Genomic DNA, 19357 nt, shown 5'->3' with positions numbered 1-19357 from the left:
TCTACGTTGCGTATCCTCGCTAGTATTCTCTCTAATGTACTATACACATTATGGAATTCAGAGCCTTCTTATCAAGTTAGACAATGTAATACTACAACGTCGTCTGAAAATAGTGGTCCACTCCATGTTGTTTTTTTAATTTAAAAATATAGACATAGAACCTTAAATGGAAAAGGGTATTTTCTATTCTGCATCTTTGGAGAAATGTGTTGATACATGAGCATCAAAGACTGTAAATTGATACTAATTGTAACTCTATGTAAGTCACTTTTGTCCTTCACTGTAAAGAGAGGAGTATGAAGTCATGTTTAGACCACAAGTATGTCCAACCAAGAAACCCGTGTGAAATAAAAGAGTTGACGGTTTCTGAGGATTTCCAATGACAAGATGCTTTATGTTTATTGGATAGTGTTGGGTATGACCATCTTTTGTGTGTTATTTCCCCAGATTTTTGCCTTCTTTAACTGAACCCATTTTTGTTGGCCATAGGACTCGGCACACCTTACTCCTCCGAGCCAGTGGTAAAGGGCTTGCCATTTCCCCTTTCAACTTGGTAAAATATTGGCATACACCTAAGTGGCACATTTAATTAACTTTTAAGTCAATGTGCTACATGTTTGCAGGGCCTGTAAACTAAATGCTACTTGTGACCTGCTGTACTCATTGTGTTATCCACCAAACATGTTTGCCAGGCCTAAGCTTTCCTTTTTCAATATTTATGTCATCCCTCAGCCTGGTCCTAAGTGCCCATTGGGCAGGGGCATGGTATTTAAAAAGTAGAACATGTATATTTAAAGTTTTACTTGTGTCGACATTAAAAAATCCACAAAGTAATTTTTCACTGTTGCAATGCTGGCCCTTCAATAGGAAGACACTGGTTTATATTATAATAATTTATAATGCAGAACTTCAGTTAGAGCAGCTAGAACCATGATTCACAGACTCACTGTAATAGTATTTTTTTACTAATAGTAATTTTATATTACTATTTTAGAAGTAACACTTTTCGAAACATGTCATTCCTCTGCATAAGCAAAATGTTCTTTTCTGCTAGTGTCCGGTATCACATGACTTAAATGGCTTTCCTGTGTTTTTATGTGTATTGCTCACAGATGGTCTACAAAAGGTTTATGGTGGAGAGGTGTTTTTCTTGGTTGAGCAGGATGGCTTGGGTGGTTGTGCGTGGCCCCTTACTGAGCTTCAGATGATGCCCACCATGTCACTGGCAGATGCAGCTTACACCTAGGCCTGCCTCAGTTTGTCTTCCTATTCAGCTTAGAATAAACCAGTGGGAGCGGTGAGCTACCCTAGAATTGGTTTGGAGTTACCAAAAGGGAGGGTTGTCCATTATCGTAACAATACCTCAGGGTGGTCACAGGGAGCTCTGATAAGGAAAGAATCATTCTGCTGTACTAAATTTAGAAAGAGAATGGCACTGTGGGATATGTTTCGGTAAAACAAACAAGAAGTGTTGCAGAACTGAGATGCGTTACCCCTGGCAACCTTAACTCAAAAGGTTAGTGAGTGCCTAGGAGTTACACCCACCTAGAAGCTTGCACTCAGAAGTATTGCCCTGAATTCCTGAATGAAGACTGACCAGTCCGAACTGGACTTGCCCTAGACCCTGCTGATAGCCTCAGTTGGAGTGAGTCCTAACCTCCAGAGTTGCCTTAGCTAATGTTATAGTGTAAGAGCTAGAACATGAAATGCTTTGCTAACTTTCTGCTTGAAAGACTAAGGTCACTGTAGAAGCCGTTGATGTCAAATCACCAGTTGGTCTCTGCTTGTGGTTTGTCCTGCTGAAGAAGATCTGACTTGCGAACCCAGAAGGCTTCACTGCGACCAAAGTTGATTGAGGTTGAGGCCATCCTGGGCATGGACATCAGCTGTAGGAGCTTTCCCTCCTTTGTTGTTGACTTCAACAGAGCCCGTTCTTTACCAGCCCTCCGTCATTGAGCCTCGCTTTAGAGCCACGTTGCAGTTTGCCCTGCAAAGACCTGTCGATGGCCACTCTTTCTCCTGAGGAGTTTATAAGTCATGTTAGACTTAGAATCCTTATCAAGGTTTCCCCTAAACCTTTGCCTTCAGACCTCCGTTTTTTGCTGACTTCGTTCTTGCTGCCTTTAGTATTCTCCACACTTTACCACTATTAACTAGTGCTAAAGTGTATGCACTCTCCATTCTCTAAACATGGTAATACTGGCTCATACCCATTTGGCATATTTAATTTGCTTATGATGAGTCCTCAGTAGAGTGATACTATAAGTGCCCAGGGCCTGTAAATTATATGCTACTAGTGGGCCTGCAGCAATGATGGTCACCCACTTTATAGCCATTTAAATATGTGTATCCCTTAATGTACCACTTCAAACTGGCAAAATAAATATTTTGCGAGGCCCAAACCTTCCTTTTTAGGTCTCACCTAGGCAGCACACATGCGCTGCCCTAGGAAAAGACCTTTAGGAATGGGTCTGCACTTTTCAGTAGCTAGTGCACCCCAGGCATTCACCTTGCGCGCAGTGTGCTATCGGCCAATTCGCAGTTGCTTTTACTTTTACGTCCGCGTGGCCACGCTTTTTTTTTCTTTCTTTTGTCTGAGGGCAGAGCGAGCTTTGTTGCATGAGAGCTGGAACTCCTGGATAATCGGAGTGTTATGTGGCGCGTTTTCTCCATTTTGCGTGTTCGGCTTCACTTGACCAAGCACTCCAGTTTATACCTTTCTGCAAATTCCCCGTTCGTAATGCATTTTCATTAAGTTTAGAACGGCCATGGGGTATAACTGCATGTTTGATAAAACCCGGGGACTTACTATGCCATCACACTCTCTCATGCTTCCCCGACTACAATGTGTTTTAGTTTCTGTTTACAGTGGGTCTCCATGTCTAACTGCATCATGACATGCTCGCCCTCTTCCACTACATTAAGGGATTTTATTTTATTTTATACTTGCATAACTTTTACAGCAACCTATTTTTATGAAGATAATGGAGATTCTTTTTAGAGTTGTGTGTGCTTTACATTTTCTCTCGCAAAGGGATGTTAGTGCACCATGACAGCAATAGCTATCAGATTTATAATGTGATCAAATATATTGCTAATGCAGGCTATATATATTTGCTCTACAACAGCTCTCACCTTTATATTTTTTGTGGTTATGGTGCCATAACAGCAACACACTTCCCCAAACCATCTGTCCCGCTGTCCCGCTTTCACAACAGAAAAGGAATGGGTTTTATGTTTGTTGTAACTTTTACAGCAACCTATTTACATGAACATGATCACTATAATCATTTTAGGGGTGTTTGCGTGATGCATTTTCACCCTCAGCTGGACATTAGTGCAGCATGACATACTAAATGTATAATATTTAGAATGTAATGAAAACATATTGGCGATACAGGTGAAATACATTTGCTCTATAGGAGCACTCCTTTTCTATTTTCGTGGTTTTGCAACCATAACAGAAAAATACTTCCCCAGACAAAAAGTAATTTTTAAAGTTTGATTTGCTCTATGTGCTGACTGTTTACCTATTCTAGGGCTTAATTGCACCATCACAACGCACAGCAGCAAATATGTCTGGCACACTTTCTAGGTGCAGTTTTACCTGCAAAACGACTCCAAAATTCAACAAAGTGTAAAATATGTTGCCAATGTATCTACGATATTTTTAGCTGATTGAGCACGCATTTTCATTGTATTTACCGGGCTTAGTTCTGTTCAGCAATGCAATGCTGGTAAATATATGAATCACACCTGTTTTGTGCAAGCCACTCCCGTTATATTTTTTGTGGTTTTGAAGCCATTAGAAGACCCTTCCCTGAACCATCTTTAACTGACCAGCTTCCACAACAGTAAAGGAATTAGTTTTATATTTGCTGTAACTTTTACAGCAATGTATTTCCATGAACATAATGGATAAGATTTTTTAGGGGTGTTTAATGCATTTTAGTTTGTAGTGTGCTTGACTTTTGCTTTGACCCTGGTTCTTCTTGCATCATGACATGCTCTTCCAACTCTAATGGGTTTGAAGTTTTTTTGCAGTGAGTTTTAGAGCAAACTATTTTTATCTTTTGTTTGCCCTGTAAGTTTTCACATCGCTTCCATTCATAAATGTATTATAAATTCACCCACGTTATGCTTTTTATGTGGTCTTTGTGTTATGTTTTCATTAGAAACAGAGTCTAAGTGCACCAGAAACTAAGGCATTTTGTTTTGTGTTTCTGTAAAGTTTGGATCACAGCCGGGGTCTTAGTGTAAAATAACACACTCTCATACTTCCCTAACTGTAATAAATTATCTTTTCCATTTGCAATGGATCTCCATGTGTAATTGCAATAAGACACACTCTTCTGCTTCACCGACCATAATCGATTTGGATTTATATTTGTGGTAAGTTTGACAGCCGCCTATTTCCACAAACATAATGGATTCATTTATTTTCTGTGTGCGTGCGATAAATTATCACCCGCTCCAGGCTGTTAGTGCACCATAACACACTACACCTTAATGTTTAAAATACCTTTAACATCAATATATTTCCCTGATCATAATTAAATATTTTATAGGTGTGTTGCAATACATTCTCATCCACTCCATGATGTAAGTGAACCATAACATTTTACATATATCCAATTTTAAGTGCTATAAAATATGCTGGAAATCCAGGTACATTACATTTGCCCTGTTGGAGCGCTGCCTTTTTAGGTCCAGCCTGAACAGCGCATGCACTGCTCTGCGAGTCTTGCTGTATTGAGGTAGGGACTTGAAGCTACGCCCAATCTCCGCCCACCTTTTTCATTGGCTTGTGTCATTGTCCACTGTAAACTGTGACTGTTCATTGGTACATAGGCTTAGTAGTCCCTCCTTAGTACCACTTTGTCTCAGTTTGTAACCTCCCATGGCGACACCCTCTGTTACGTGTGTGGTTGCTTGGTAGGCTATAATTACAGCCTCAGAGCACTATTTTTCTAAATAGTTTTGTCCTGGTTGCTGATGCAGACAGCACATGCTCTCTCCTAATGCTTTTTTAAACTTTTATAGCTCGCATTTGTAATGCAATGGGTCTCGCATTTGTGAGAGTTTAAGCTAGTGGTATTGTAAATGATGATGCTTTTTATTGATCGGTTTTAAAAACAACACATATATTTGTTAATACATATAAGCCACCCCTAAAGAAGGCCCTTGACAGCCAAAGGGCACGGTGCAGTGTATTTAAAAGGTGGTACATGTACTTTTGACTTTCACATGTCCTGGTAGTGAAAAAGTCCTACATTTGTTTTACATTACTTGAAGGTCTATATCACCCATAGGATGACATTGGAGTTACCTTATTACAATTTCACAGCGTTCATGATAAGAGTCAGAAAATAGAGCAGAATAAATCCAGTCAAAGTCCTGAGGAGAAACCCAAGAATGACAATGGTGTACAAAATGCTTGTGCACCTTTGGACATCTTGGGAAACACAAGCTCACCATTAGGATCATATAGGGGAATGATTAAGAACTCTGAACTCTAGGGACAAAGATATCAGTTCCCATGAGTTAATAGCAGCATAATAGATACATACTTGACAAAAGAAATTATGGCAACTGCTGCTAGATTATGCAAATAGCCGACTGGTTCATTTCTGTGATCCATTCCTGTGATCAAGTTGATATATGGAGTGTTATTTTTTATGTTTCATCATTCGTCTGAAGTTTGGTTATTATTGTCATTCAGAAACTTTGTCATAACTGCTGTTGATTCGCAACACCACAAATTTGTATGTATGTATTGAAACAAATGATTATGGCCTCCCTTCCTTTCTCTCACAAAAAAAGAGAATGGTAAATTATTGAAAATGTAAAAAGCTAAGGGAAATTAACACAAAAGGCAGAACATTTTAAATTAGTCTTAGTCTGTTTAAGTGGAGAACATCACAAAAAGAGAGAGCTAGAATAATCCTTTCATTTAGCACAATATGGCTCAATCTAGTTGCCAATAAAGGCCCTAACCCCTCTAAACATGTTAGCACTTTTAGAAAGTTGGCATTTTCTTGTCTTAGTCATTTGGTGCATGCAGACTGTCTCTGGTCATATGACTGGGAATAGTTGGCAGTTGGTCTTTGTATATTCCTTCTAGACAGCCATACAATGGGAGCTTAGGAGCATCCTGACAGGATGAAAGTGAGGAGCTGGACCCAGCCTCACTTACACCTGAATAGACTGTGTTCTGTCTCCACACAAAGGGCTGTACACCCCCTATAGTAGGTTTGGAGCCAGGGTAGGGAAGGTAGGTTTCACTAATTGGATTTTTATCATTTTGGGCTTATTTTATTTATTAAACTAACGTTTGATCTTTTTGTGTGGTATTTTCACTCTTTTACTGTTTGAAGTATTGCAGAAACACTTTACACATTGCCTCTAAGTTAAGCCTGACTTTTCTGTGCCAAGCTACCAGGGAGTTGAGCACAGTTTAATTTGTGATTTGCTTGTGCTTTACCTGACTAGGATTGTGGTTGCTACGTGAACAGAGCTCACACTCTAGACAACCAGTAATTCAATTTCTAAAAGTCACAAGGTACAATTTTCCTCCGGGATGAACCTGGTCATTGTATCTAACCCAAGCTACATCACAGTCGGTCTTAACTTTTGACTTTGACCCAGTGTAGTGCAACCAGAATTTACCATCCTGACAGGATGGGAGTGAGGAGCTGGACCCAGCCTCACTTACACCTGAATAGACTGTGTTCTGTCTCCACACAAAGGGCTGTACACCCCCTATAGTAGGTTTGGAGCCAGGGTAGGGAAGGCAGGGCATCTGCACACTTCAAAGGCATGCCTCTAGAAGCTTCACCCCACTTCAAAGGCAAAACTGTATATAAAGGAAGAGCATCAGACGCCACCACTTCAGTACACTTCTGAACCTGTGAATTCTCTGTCAGGAAGAAGGATTGTTGTGCTGCTGAAGGACTAACTCCCGTCACCCCCAGCGGCTTGAAACCCTTACAGGTGAGTAGTCACGCTTAACAAATAATTGCTTGATTGATTGATACCACTCTGCTAGATTTCTGGTTTGCTGTGCTGACCTGGTTCCCTCTTGCCTGGATGAGGAGCACTGGACCTGCATCTCTTGAACCCACAACCCAGCGGGCTAGTTGGCTGGCCTTCTGATCTGAAGCCTCAGGGACATAACCGGCTTCCAATAACTTTGCATCTTTGTCAGGACTATGCCATCCATGAGTCTACCCTGGCAAGTGGTGCCACCCCAGTCCTGGATCCTTGGAAGCGGGCCAATGATGCTTGCTTGCGGAACAGATGCATCTCCTCTTCTGAGCAGTGCATCCCAGAGCAAACCGATGCATCTTGTCAGCTGAGTGGCACATCTTCTAGCAGAACTCACATATCACCGCTGGTGGCTAAGTGAACTTTTGACTTTGCCCGCTGTAGGGGCTGTGTTTGACCTTTTGGTCACAGGTTCAAATCCCGGCAGGTCCACTCAGCCTTTCATCCTTCTGAGGTTGATAAAATGAGTACCATTGAGTCGAGTAACAATGAACATATGTTATTCAGCACCAAGATACCCTTCTGGGTAAATGTACTCTTTACAAATGTTATGGTAGGATTGGACCCATCTTAAAGCCTTGCATTGCCCCTGCAGTCTTCAGAACTAACGCATCGCCAACAGCGCGGCGTATCACCAGTCCAAACCCTCCCATTTGTAGTCGATGGCATCCACACTGCTGCTGGACTCTACATCGCAGCCTCACAGCTCCTAGGAACCAATGCATTTCCAGCTGCGCACTGCATCCCCGGCACCAGGACTCCGCATCGTAAGCCCCATAGACTGAATCCTTGAAGACTACACTACAGAACCTTGCGCCACCGCATCGCTGAATCTCTGAGATGATGCATTGCTTTAGCTGACTGGCACATCTTTGATGCGGATCCACGCAATGCTCCACAACCAGAAATTGAGGTACTTTGTACAGTGGGCCTAACTGGGCCCTTGTAGCCGCTCCGTGTTCTATCGTGGTCAGCCGAAACTTGTGACTTTGTCCCGGTCCGGTATGACCAGATATCCCCGATGGGCGCTTTGCACTTTTTGGCGCTATTTTGACCTTAAACATTAAAATTTAATATTACTGGTTTCACTAATTGGATTTTTATCATTTTGGGCTTATTTTATTTTTTAAACTAACGTTTGATCTTTTTGTGTGGTATTTTCACTCTTCTACTGTTTGAAGTATTGCAGAAACACTTTACACATTGCCTCTAAGTTAAGCCTGACTTTTCTGTGCCAAGCTACCAGGGAGTTGAGCACAGTTTAATTTGTGATTTGCTTGTGCTTTACCTGACTAGGATTGTGGTTGCTACGTGAACAGAGATCACACTCCAGACAACCAGTAATTCAATTTCTAAAAGTCACAAGGTAAAATTTTCCTCCGGGATGAACCTGGTCATTGTATCTAACCCACGCTACATCACAGTCGGTCTTAACTTTTGACTTTGACCCAGTGTAGTGCAACCAGAATTTACCATTTTTTTTTATTGGTTTAGGGTTTTTCTTGTGCTATGTTTTCACATTATTACTGTTTGAGGACTACATATTTACTTTACACATTGTCTCTAAGTTAAGCCTGACTGCTTTTGTACTGAGCTACCCGAGAGTTAAGCACAGGTTTATTTAGTCAAATTGGTGGTACATGCAGACAGGTATTGTAAATATTATTTGAGAATTGTTCCCAGCCCCCTCAACTAATACTCCAATTTCTTACAGACAGTGCATTTAGTATATGTATATGCGTATATCTGTTGCTGTGAGTACACAAGATATAGATTGTATATCAATTAAAAGAAAATCATAAAGGCGAATAATACAAATGTTATTTGACACTATTGTAATAAGAAGCTTTAATGCCAAATGAATCCGCATTTACCCTCAGAAAAGTATATTTTTTATAAATCAACATAAATCCCCCAAAACATTTGAGGCAACCCTAGTTCATCCTGATCTGTCATCTGATTACTTTACAGTTATATCCTTCTTCTTTCTCCTTGAAGTGTAAATATTATCAGTCCATAATAAACACCTACCGACTGATGTCTCATTGTATTTTCTGTTTCTGGTATATTTTGCTTATGGCATATTTTACTGTATAGTTGCCTGTGGCCTATTTGTGTCTACAGTCATGTTGAGGTTTGTTAGGCATGCTTCACAGTACCTCACACGTTTTGTCTAAAGTCTACCTTATACCCCAGACTATTCAAAATTCTACTGAACATTGTTTCACAGCTAAAGTCAGAACTGAGATAATTCTCTCCTTTCCCAAACCAGCAGATTGCTGTAATTCCAATTACATTTACTAACGTAATCGAGTTTTTGTCAGAAAATCACCTATGCTTATGGTTAGATTGATGTTTCAATGTGATAAATACGTTTATGGTTTGAAATGCCAAGATGCTTCTTCTAGATTTTTCTGTATCTTCACAACATAAGAAAATAATGGTGTTTAAAATGCATTGCTTCAAAAGTCTTAATCCAGAAGTGGTCTTTGTAGGTATTTTCGGAGTGAACATTTTCGATAAAAATTGTTTAGGTCTTTCTTTTTTTTCCAGGAAATATCGCTCTGCTAACTCCTTTACTGTTTCAAGAGTATCAGGTCAGTGTCTGTTTTAATGCAGAAATATGTTCAATGACATTCACTGTATTGCACTGTAAGTGCTTTTGTATATTTTTTCCTATTATGGGCTGATGGGCCAATTAGGCTGTCGGTGGGGCCACCATCAACAGGCCGTTGGTGGTTGTCCCACTGACATCCAGCAGAGCAGTCAGACCACTACATTATGATGTGGTTGGTCGGACCACTTCGGTCAGAGGGATCGACCAGCACTTCCAAGAGGCTCAAGAACACTGTTGGTCAGATCGTATTCCCCACAATAGGGGCAGGGCCGTCTCAGGTACCACCGTAGGGATTACGATGTCTCTTTCCGACAGCCTTTCCATGGCAGTCCAACCGGCATAGAAAGTCTGAAGGAAAAAGGGACTTTGGGGGCCCCTACCAGGGCACACATCGCCTCTGGGTCTCTGCTAGAGGCCAGGGAACGCTCAACATCCATGCCGCTTGTGCCAGGCGCCATGCAGTGCCTGGCACACAGGGCATGGATGTTTCAAAACATCCCCTTTTCCACTTCAGCTTGTGTTGCAGCCCTTTTCAGGCCTGCAGCACAAGCCACAATGGAAAAGGGGATGTTTCCGACCATCAACCCAGCAGACGGATCATAATTTGGAGGCAGACCTCCAACTACCTGTCAGCCGGTATTGATCCTGCAATGATGTCGGCCAGACGCTAATCTGACTGCCATCTTAATCAGGCCCTGAGAGTGTGCTTTTGCAATGTGGCTAGTTTGGGTGCTGTTCTTGAGGACCGGAGTTGTGCTTTAACTTTGTTTTTGAGTCTGCCTCTGTGCATGAGCTTGAATTGAGTGTAGTGTGAGAATTTTTTTTAATGCTTAATAAGAGATACTGCCATGTAGTTGCCCTATGTCACTCCATTTGTAGCGCAAGCAGTCATGAATACAGTTACCCTATGTCATGCCATTTGTCACGCAAGCTGTCATGCATACAGCCATGTAAGTTATCATGCAAGAGGTCCAAAAAGTAGTCATGAAAACCTTTACTTACTATATGATATTATTACCTTGGCATATTGGTATACCTCTGCTGCTGTCTGACTCGATGTGTATTAATTCTACTCTAAATATTGTTTTTTTCCTTTGTATAGTTCAGGCAGTCACCTGTGAAACTACTGTTGAACAGTTATGTCCATTTCAAAAACCTGCCACCCACTGTCCAAGGTAATTTTTTGAATTCCGAAATCTTTCTCTGATTTCTAATGGCGATATTTGTGTTTTTAGCTGTACTGTTTACCATTAATAAAATAAAGAATATAAAATTGCAATCTTTGCAAGCCTTGCTATTTTTGTAGTATCCCAACTGAGGTAGATAGCATTTTAACCAAAGTAACATATACTTAGTGGTGGCTTTCGGTCTGCCCCTTGCTCATAATTGGAATGCTTAGTCTATTTCAAGTCCATGAAGAGTACCATAATTTATAAAGTATTTATTTTACCCTACATGATTTCTTTATATTGTTTTTGCTTGTTAGTGTTTGTTTGTATGTGTGTATATGTATATATGTATATATATATATATATATAAATATATATATATATATTCACTGAAAAAACCATAGGTTATAGACCATATATAGTTAGGAATTAGCATTTAAAAAACCTTATTTTACTCACACAAAACCATTGAAATTCCATATATAGTTAGTTGCTGTGAGAAGTTGGCCTGATGTGCAGTGTTCACTATTCTAGTGATCACTATATATCAGTCCAAACAACCCTTATTGATGATTGGTTGTAAGTCAACCTTATAGACCAGCTATCCTAGTAGCATGGATACGAGCAGTCTAAGGCTAAGACTCTAGAGGGCGTGTTAAGCCAGCTGTTTTACCATCACATTACCCCTTGAACACCCAGTGAAAGGACACCACACAAGTTGTTATGAAAATAAACAGTGTATTTATTTATAACAAGACTACCCTGGCTCTTTATGAGACAGGGAGCTAAGCACACAACAAAACTCTTACGAAAATACTTAAGTTAGCACGTTATACACAAATGCCCGAGGGGCACGAAAAACCATATACTCTAAAAGTGGAATGCGAATTACTAGCAGGTAAGTAACAGTTCTAATAGGCTTTGGAATCGCTAGGACTGGACTAGGGAATCGTTAGATTACTACTAGGAGGCCCAGGGGACTCGGGTGCAGAGTGTGCACTCTCACGCGGGATGCGGGACAAAGTCTATGGAAGCTAGAATTCACAAAGTTAGTGTTCACGGGCGAACCCGACCTGGTAGGGAGAAAATGACAGTGCATCCTGACCCTTGGATAGTGAGGCTATGCTGGGACACCGGAGTGCCGAAGTTACCTAGCCCAGGGGCTGCAGCTGCATAGGTCTGAAAAGACGTCGGGGATCTCGTTGCCGGACCAGGAGCCTGGAAGGAAGAAGTTGCTGGCAGGCGACCAGTGAAGAAAAGTTCGATGGATCCAAGCCTGGATCAAGGAAGAAGGAAACCTGAAAGCAGAGGGGACCAAGTTCTTGAATCACTAGCCAGTGATTAAGTGGGCACCAGGATGGCACCGGGTGAAGTCACCGCAGTCAGGTGAGTGGGCGCTGCTGGGCTCTGCAGTCTCTCGGACCAGGAGGCGTTGTCGGCGACCAGGATGGAGGTGCGAGCTGTCCCACGAAGGTTCTTGCTGTCGACGTCGCTGGACCCAGGATTGGGCAACAAGTCTTGGCAAATGCAAGGCCCACGCGGTGGACCTAAAATGGCGTCTTGGGTGGACCAGGAGGGTCCAAGGTACTTCTCCGATGGAGGGAAGCAAGGGCCAGTCTGGAGCAACCAGACCAGCAGCAGAAATGTCGTCGGGCGTCGTCAGGAAGGCCACAAGCCAGCGGGCTAGTAGCCAAACAACGCGGTGAGCAGTAAAAAGCAGAAGGGCCCCACGCAGATCGTGGAGATGCTGGGGGGCTGCTCTTCGGTGCTGGAGCTGCTCAGGGTGGGGGCTTCTCGGACCCCAAAGCACTCACCAGGAATTCACTCGGCGGGCTTGTTGTTCAGAAGTCGTGCAGTCTTGAAGATGGCCGGTCCCTCGAGGTCTCGTCACACCCACGAATCTCAGCGTGACTGATGAAGTAGGTAGAGGTCAGAGGTGCCAGGGAAGCCGGTTCTCGTCGAGCTGGGCAGTCGGATTCCGGAGGAAGGACTTGCAGCAGACCGCAGTGTTCTGTAGATGGTGCCTGCGGATGCAGGGTGACTACTCCTTAGTCACAAGGGAGAAATCTTAGGAAGAAGTCTTGAGTTCCTTTCGTGGAAAGTAGTTTCAGGATTCCAAGATGATCTGATTTGGAAGGGGGCCAGTTCCTACCTTTATCCTGTAAAAAGGGGCTGGCACGCGACTAAGTCCTGCCCTATGGGTGGGACTAGGAGGGGGGTGGTTACACCCACTTCCTTGGCGGGCTTTTCCCCAGCACAGGGTCTGGAGTGACCCTGGAACTGGTTCCAGCCAGCCTATGCACAGTGAGCACCGGGGTGCCACGTGCAGTCACCTTCCTCTAAAGCCCTGCCTACCTACAATACACAAAACCCTGTCTGGGACGGTGCTGGCACCGCCCCTGGCAGGAAACCCTTTGTCCTTATCTCCTGCTCTGGGAGGACTCCCAGCAGCAGGAGGGCAGACTTGTGTCTCGGTGGCAGCATCCATTTTGTGGATACTAAGGCTCTGTCTGACTTTAACCGGGGTTAGGGGTTACATACATGTCGTGTCCCTCTAGAAGGGTGGAATGCTAACCCCGTCGCCAGAATTGGCGAGGGGTTAGTATTCCAATTCGTATGACACCTTACTCGACATGTTTTGATAAAGCGATACCAGAGTTGGCACATAACCGCGAGGATTATAATGCACTTAAGAGTATATGGTATGCGATATCATGGAAACGGCTAAGGGATAGATCCCGAAAGCCGCAGACAGGCTCAGCTCATGCCAGAGCACCATCTCACACGATTCCAAGCACTCTGCCTTCAGGATTGTTAAGGCCTGCCATAGGAGTGACTGATAGGAGATCTGTGTGTCCATTTTAGGGTTAGATATAGGTATACTATATCTAAAGCAAAGGGTGATTACACCACCTTGCCCCAGCTGTCAAGCAGCCAGTTGTGTCAGATTTGGATGGCCAGCCAGGGGTGGCATAATACATGCTGCAGCCCCTGGTAGGCCCTGGGTACACCTATGCCCTGGGTACCTAAGGTACACTGTACAGGGACTGATAAGGTGACTCAGTATCCAATTTAGATATGTACCTAAGGTACATGGAATCCATTTTACAGAGAGAGCAGTAGGCCTGGGGCCCTGAATAGCAGGGTCCCAGGTCAACTAAGTCAGAAAACCAGCAAAACACCAGGCAAAAAGTTGGGGGCAACCATAGTCAGGGCTCTACCTTCCTACAGTTGCACTAACTATATATCGCGCACCCGCAATCCACTGCTGATCATGTCACATATTACATCATTCATGACATGGTCAGTGACATCACTGATGACATCACTGATGACATCTCAAATGACATCACTGATGAGATCACTGATGACGTCATCCAGTGACTGTGTGTTTCTGTAAAGTTTAAATATGTTTTACATATTGAAGAATGAGTAGATGTATAAGTGTCTGGACGAAGGATTTAGTAGGCGCATGACTGAATGTATGAGTGAGTGATTAAATGTGTCTCACTGAGTGCATGGGTTAGTGACTAAACTGTCTTAATTTGTGCATCATTATGTCTGTTGTTCTGTAAACTGCTGCATGTGTTGATCATTAGCTATACGAGAGGCTATATGTGTTATTAATTGGTTGCCCAAGTATTTCTATGGCAGATTGAGTTTGTGTGGGGGTGGCTGGAAGGTGTGTGACTCTATGCATAGATGTGTGAGCAGTTTATTCACTAGGTGTATGAGTTCAAGAGTGCATGTGGAAACAGCTACATGGGCAGTTGACTGTGTGCATGAGTGTATTGATGAGTGAATGGATATCTCAATGCTACATGTCATAGTAAGTACATATGTAAAACACAGTACATGTGAGAGTTGGCATATATAAATAACTGTGCATGAGAGCCACTGAATGAGTGAGTGGTTGTATCGATCATTGTGAACTTGTATCAGGGATTGTATAAGAGAGTAAATATGTGTTAGTATATGTTTCAATAAGTAAGGTGTGTTTAACTGTATAGTTGAAGAAATGGAGGTGAGATTGTTTCTTTGCATGACTGACTGGGTGTGTGAGTAACTCCATGGATGAGTGGCAGTGTGTGAGTGTCTGTATACACTGAGTGTATCTAAGGTTATATTAGAGTCTGAAGAGGTTTATCGTATTAGCACAAGAATGATGTCAAATGAGATGTCATCAGTGATCTCATCAGTGATGTCATTTGAGATGTCATCAGTGATGTCATCAGTGATGTCACTGACCATGTCATGAATGATGTAATATGTGACATGATCAGCAGTGGATTGCGGGTGCGCGATATATAGTTAGTGCAACTAACTATATATGGAATTTCAATGGTTTTGTGTGAGTAAAATAAGGTTTTTTAAATGCTAATTCCTAACTATATATGGTCTATAACCTATGGTTTTTTTCAGTGAATTTTCAAGGTTTTGTAAATGCTAATTCCTAACTATATATGGTCTATAACCTATGGTTTTTTCAGTGAATTTCAATGGTTTTTTAATAGCAAATATCATAAGCTGTCGAATGTCAAGTACGTGGTAAGTGAAAACATTTTCGTGTTTATGCACACTGATCTGCTTTGAATGGTGCCCCCCCCCCTCATTTCTATTAGGAGTACTCTCTCTTTGCAGATAGTGAAAGGTAGTTAACGCAGGCCTTTGCCCCCGTTGTAATCCGTCGTGCCTGCTTCTCTCTCCATTTGATTGATTGTTATCCAAGTATTTACTGTTTTAGAATTAGTTCTCTTTGGTTCATTCTCTATTTACAAACAAACACAGAGTCGCAATACTCTGTTTAGTCTTTGCAGATAACGAAAAATCGTGTAAAAAAAAAAGAAAAGGAATCGAGCAAAATCAGTAGGCCACTAATGGGATCTCTTTTTGACCTCGCTAAAATAGAAACATTAGGAACAACCCCTCATGACAAATACAAAACTAGTGAGATGAACTGAACTCCACACAATGATGGCTGCAAAACAGCTCGGCTCCGCCACCCACCCCGCCCAAAATAACGATAAAGAGCGGCTGCCATGATTGGTTGCGGAATGGCCACAACGGAGCTACGAAATGGTGGTGCTCTCATGCTAACCCCAGCTTCAGTCTGAAACATCCAGAAACACTGTAGACTACCAATTCGATCAGTTCTGGTAGCGCCCCAATGTAACCCGGTAGAGAAGAACTAGCCCTCCCCTCTTTGACTGATGGTTCTTGTTGCCTGTCCCTTCTGTTGTCATTTAACAGAACTATTTAGCCTGCTGAAAGGGGTTGCGTTTCGACCGCTGGTTGGTGGAGACATTTTGACTATATTCTGGACCTGCGTTGTCGCGTAATGCGTCATATGACGCGCCGCGTTAGCGCATCCGGAAGTCATCCGGGGCGCGCAGCGCGTACGTAAGCATAACAAGTCATGTGACTTGTTAATAAAACTTTTCATTGGTTCATTTTACTTTTCTTATTCTAATGATGAAAGCCTTGGTCATATCACCTAAAAATTACGCTTTTAATTACTTACGAACATTATTTTTTCTTAAATATATGTTATAATGTTCCAGGCTAATGTACTTTCCCGGAAATTTTACAACTGTCCTGCAAGTAAAATATATTCTTTTTTCGAGAAAAAGAGCGTTTCTTCGTCCCATGACGGAGCCGTTGAGCAAAAGAGGGTCGACCTGCTGTCTTAGTCGCCGATACGCCTGAATATGAGATTCTTATCGATCACTTTATGTTGCAGGAATAGAAAACACAACAGCCCTTGACCATTTATCTTTACTGCGTTCCTTCGTATTATACCTTTTACCCTTCATGTAATTGGTCTGCTTTATTTCACTTGCCTTTTAATGATTCTAAAACAGTGACTATTATTAAAAACTTTACCAATGTATATACTACTACCATGTTTTCTTTTAAAAACCTTTATTGTGAAAATTTCATTATACAAATACGAGCCTATAACCACGTGGGCCTGCCACGGAGCAAACTGTAATCGTATATGATGAATAGACATTTACACTGTAGAGGAACGTAACGGGCGGGCCATTAGGTTGCAAGAACTAAGGTGTCTAACAGTTACGGAATCGGTGGACGTACATTTTATAATTAAAATACGACAGGGCCAGTTACAATAAAATTATCTAGATATACATTTGCGGGCAAGTACCATGGGTGACGTTAATTCGAATTTTCAACAGTACAGTAATCAATAACACATCAGAACTTAATATCAATAGGGATGTCGAAATATTCAATCAATTCTCGTCCCCGCCCGCCATGTGCTTCAAAACTGCATACGTATCTCGTGATTTCAAGGTTCTGCAACCAGTACACAACAAGGAGTTACGAGTCCCATTTATTCCGGCGCCATTTTGGGCGAGGACGGGCAGGTCCAGGATATAGTCAAAATGTCTCTACCAACCATCGACTATGATGATGTTCATATGCTGTATTTATTAGAGTAACACTCATCTGTCCACATGAAATTAATTTACCACAATCTAAACATGTCATTTTAATCTTTCCAAAGTTCTTCTAAATATTTGGGACCGTTTCCCTTGCCTCTGAAGCTCTCAGTGCCACTTCTTTGATGAATGTACTAGCAGGTCAGGGGTTCTCCTCCAAATCTCTCTTTTATGCAGCACTATAATTAATTGGTGCCACCTCTCCATATGACGATGCATGGTATAGTTACCACAACTATATTTTTTTTCGGTTCCTCTGGAGAGTTCATCGTGGCAGATGAAGCGTGTAACGTACCGGGCATTTACCTTTTTTTGCATGTACAGGAAAGGAAAAAAAAATCGAGCGTCCGAGTTCTAAGGTGTCCCAGGGCCATTTTAGTGGACCAGGCCCAAATCCAAAGAACAGGCCGCCATTTTGAGAGTCCTCTTGCAGCCGCCTGTCGCTGTAGCATCAAGAGCAGCCGAAACTCAGCTGAATGGCAACTGAAACGGTAAATGGGCGCCCCACTACATTTCAGCATTGTAGGATGACCACACCAGTACAGCAACTTGCTAGACATCACCTCGGTGCCATCCGGATCTCGGCGCCCCACTGCAGATGAAGTGCCTCTCAACTATGAAACCACCACGGTGACATCCGGATCTTGGCGCGTTGTGCTGCCTTCGGCCTATTCGCACATCGGTCCGCTACTGACGCCATCTCACAGGCTAATGGGGTGACCCACGCCGAGTTTCAGCATTGTAGGATGACCACACCAACTTGCTAGACATCACCTCGGTGCCATCCGAATCTTGGCATCTCAACGCCTAGTGGTATCTTCCATACAGAAAATATTGTTACGCTGCCTTTGGCCCCATTCGCACATCAGTCCGCAACTTAGACATCACCTCGGTGCCATCCGGATCTTGGCATCTCAGCGCCTTGTGGTGTCAGTCAGAAAATATTGTTGCGCTGCCTTTGGCCCCATTCGCACATCAGTCCGCTACTGACACCATCTCACAGGCCAATAGGGCGCCCCACGCCGACTTTTACCATTGTACGATGGCCACACCAGTGGCACAACTTGCTAGACATCACCTCGGTGCCATCCGAATCTTGGCATCTCAACGCCTAGTGGTATCTTCCATACAGAAAATCTTGTTACGCTACCTTTGGCCCCATTCGCACATCGGTCCGCAACTTAGACATCACCTCGGTGCCATCCGGATCTTGGCATCTCAGCGCCTTGTGGTGTATTCTCTTCAGAAAATATTGTTGAGCTGCCTTTGGCCCCATTCGCACATCGGTCCGCAACTTAGACATCACCTCGGTGCCATCCGAATCTTGGCATCTCAACGCCTAGTGGTATCTTCCATACAGAAAATCTTGTTACGCTACCTTTGGCCCCATTCGCACATCGGTCCGCAACTTAGACATCACCTCGGTGCCATCCGGATCTTGGCATCTCAGCGCCTTGTGGTGTATTCTCTTCAGAAAATATTGTTGAGCTGCCTTTGGCCCCATTCGCACATCGGTCCGCAACTTAGACATCACCTCGGTGCCATCCGGATCTTGGCATCTCAGCGCCTTGTGGTGTCTTCTACTCCGAAAATATTGTAGAAAATATTGTTGCGCTGCCTTTGGCCCCATTCACACATCAGTCCGCTACTGACACCATCTCACAGGCCAACAGGGCGCCCCACGCCGACTTTTACCATTGTACGATGGCCACACCAGTGCCACAACTTGCTAGACACCACCTCGGTGCCATCCGGATCTTGGCATCTCAGCGCCTTGTGGTGTCTTCAAATCAGAAAATATTGTTGCGCTGCCTTTGGCCCCATTCGCACATCGGTCCGCTACTGACGCCATCTCACAGGCCAACGGGGTGCCCCACGCCGACTTTCAACATTGTAGGATGGCCACAGAAGTGCGACAACTTACTAGACACCACCTCGGTGCCATCCGGATCTTGGCGCGTTGTGCTGCCTTCGGCCTATTCGCACATCGGTCCGCTACTGACGCAAACTCACAGGCCAACGGGGCGCCCCACGCCGACTTTCAACATTGTAGGATGGCC

The 19357-nt window shown here is 43.2% G+C and overlaps 1 protein-coding gene across 1 annotated transcript in view; it reads left to right on the top strand.

Moving 5' to 3' along the window:
* CRISPLD1 (cysteine rich secretory protein LCCL domain containing 1) overlaps positions 1-19357 on the top strand; it is a 313945-nt gene that overhangs the window by 158132 nt on the left and 136456 nt on the right. The window contains exons 11-12 of the mRNA XM_078687130.1: positions 9601-9644; positions 10767-10839. Of these exons, the coding sequence (XP_078543256.1) occupies positions 9601-9644; positions 10767-10839 (117 nt within the window). The remainder of the gene's footprint in view (positions 1-9600; positions 9645-10766; positions 10840-19357) is intronic.

The sequence above is a fragment of the Lissotriton helveticus genome, chromosome 4_1 (assembly GCF_964261635.1).
Source record: "Lissotriton helveticus chromosome 4_1, aLisHel1.1, whole genome shotgun sequence".
Lineage (NCBI taxonomy): Eukaryota > Metazoa > Chordata > Amphibia > Caudata > Salamandridae > Lissotriton > Lissotriton helveticus.
Note: the sequence above shows the minus strand (reverse complement) of the source record. Positions and strands in the feature narration are given on the sequence as shown.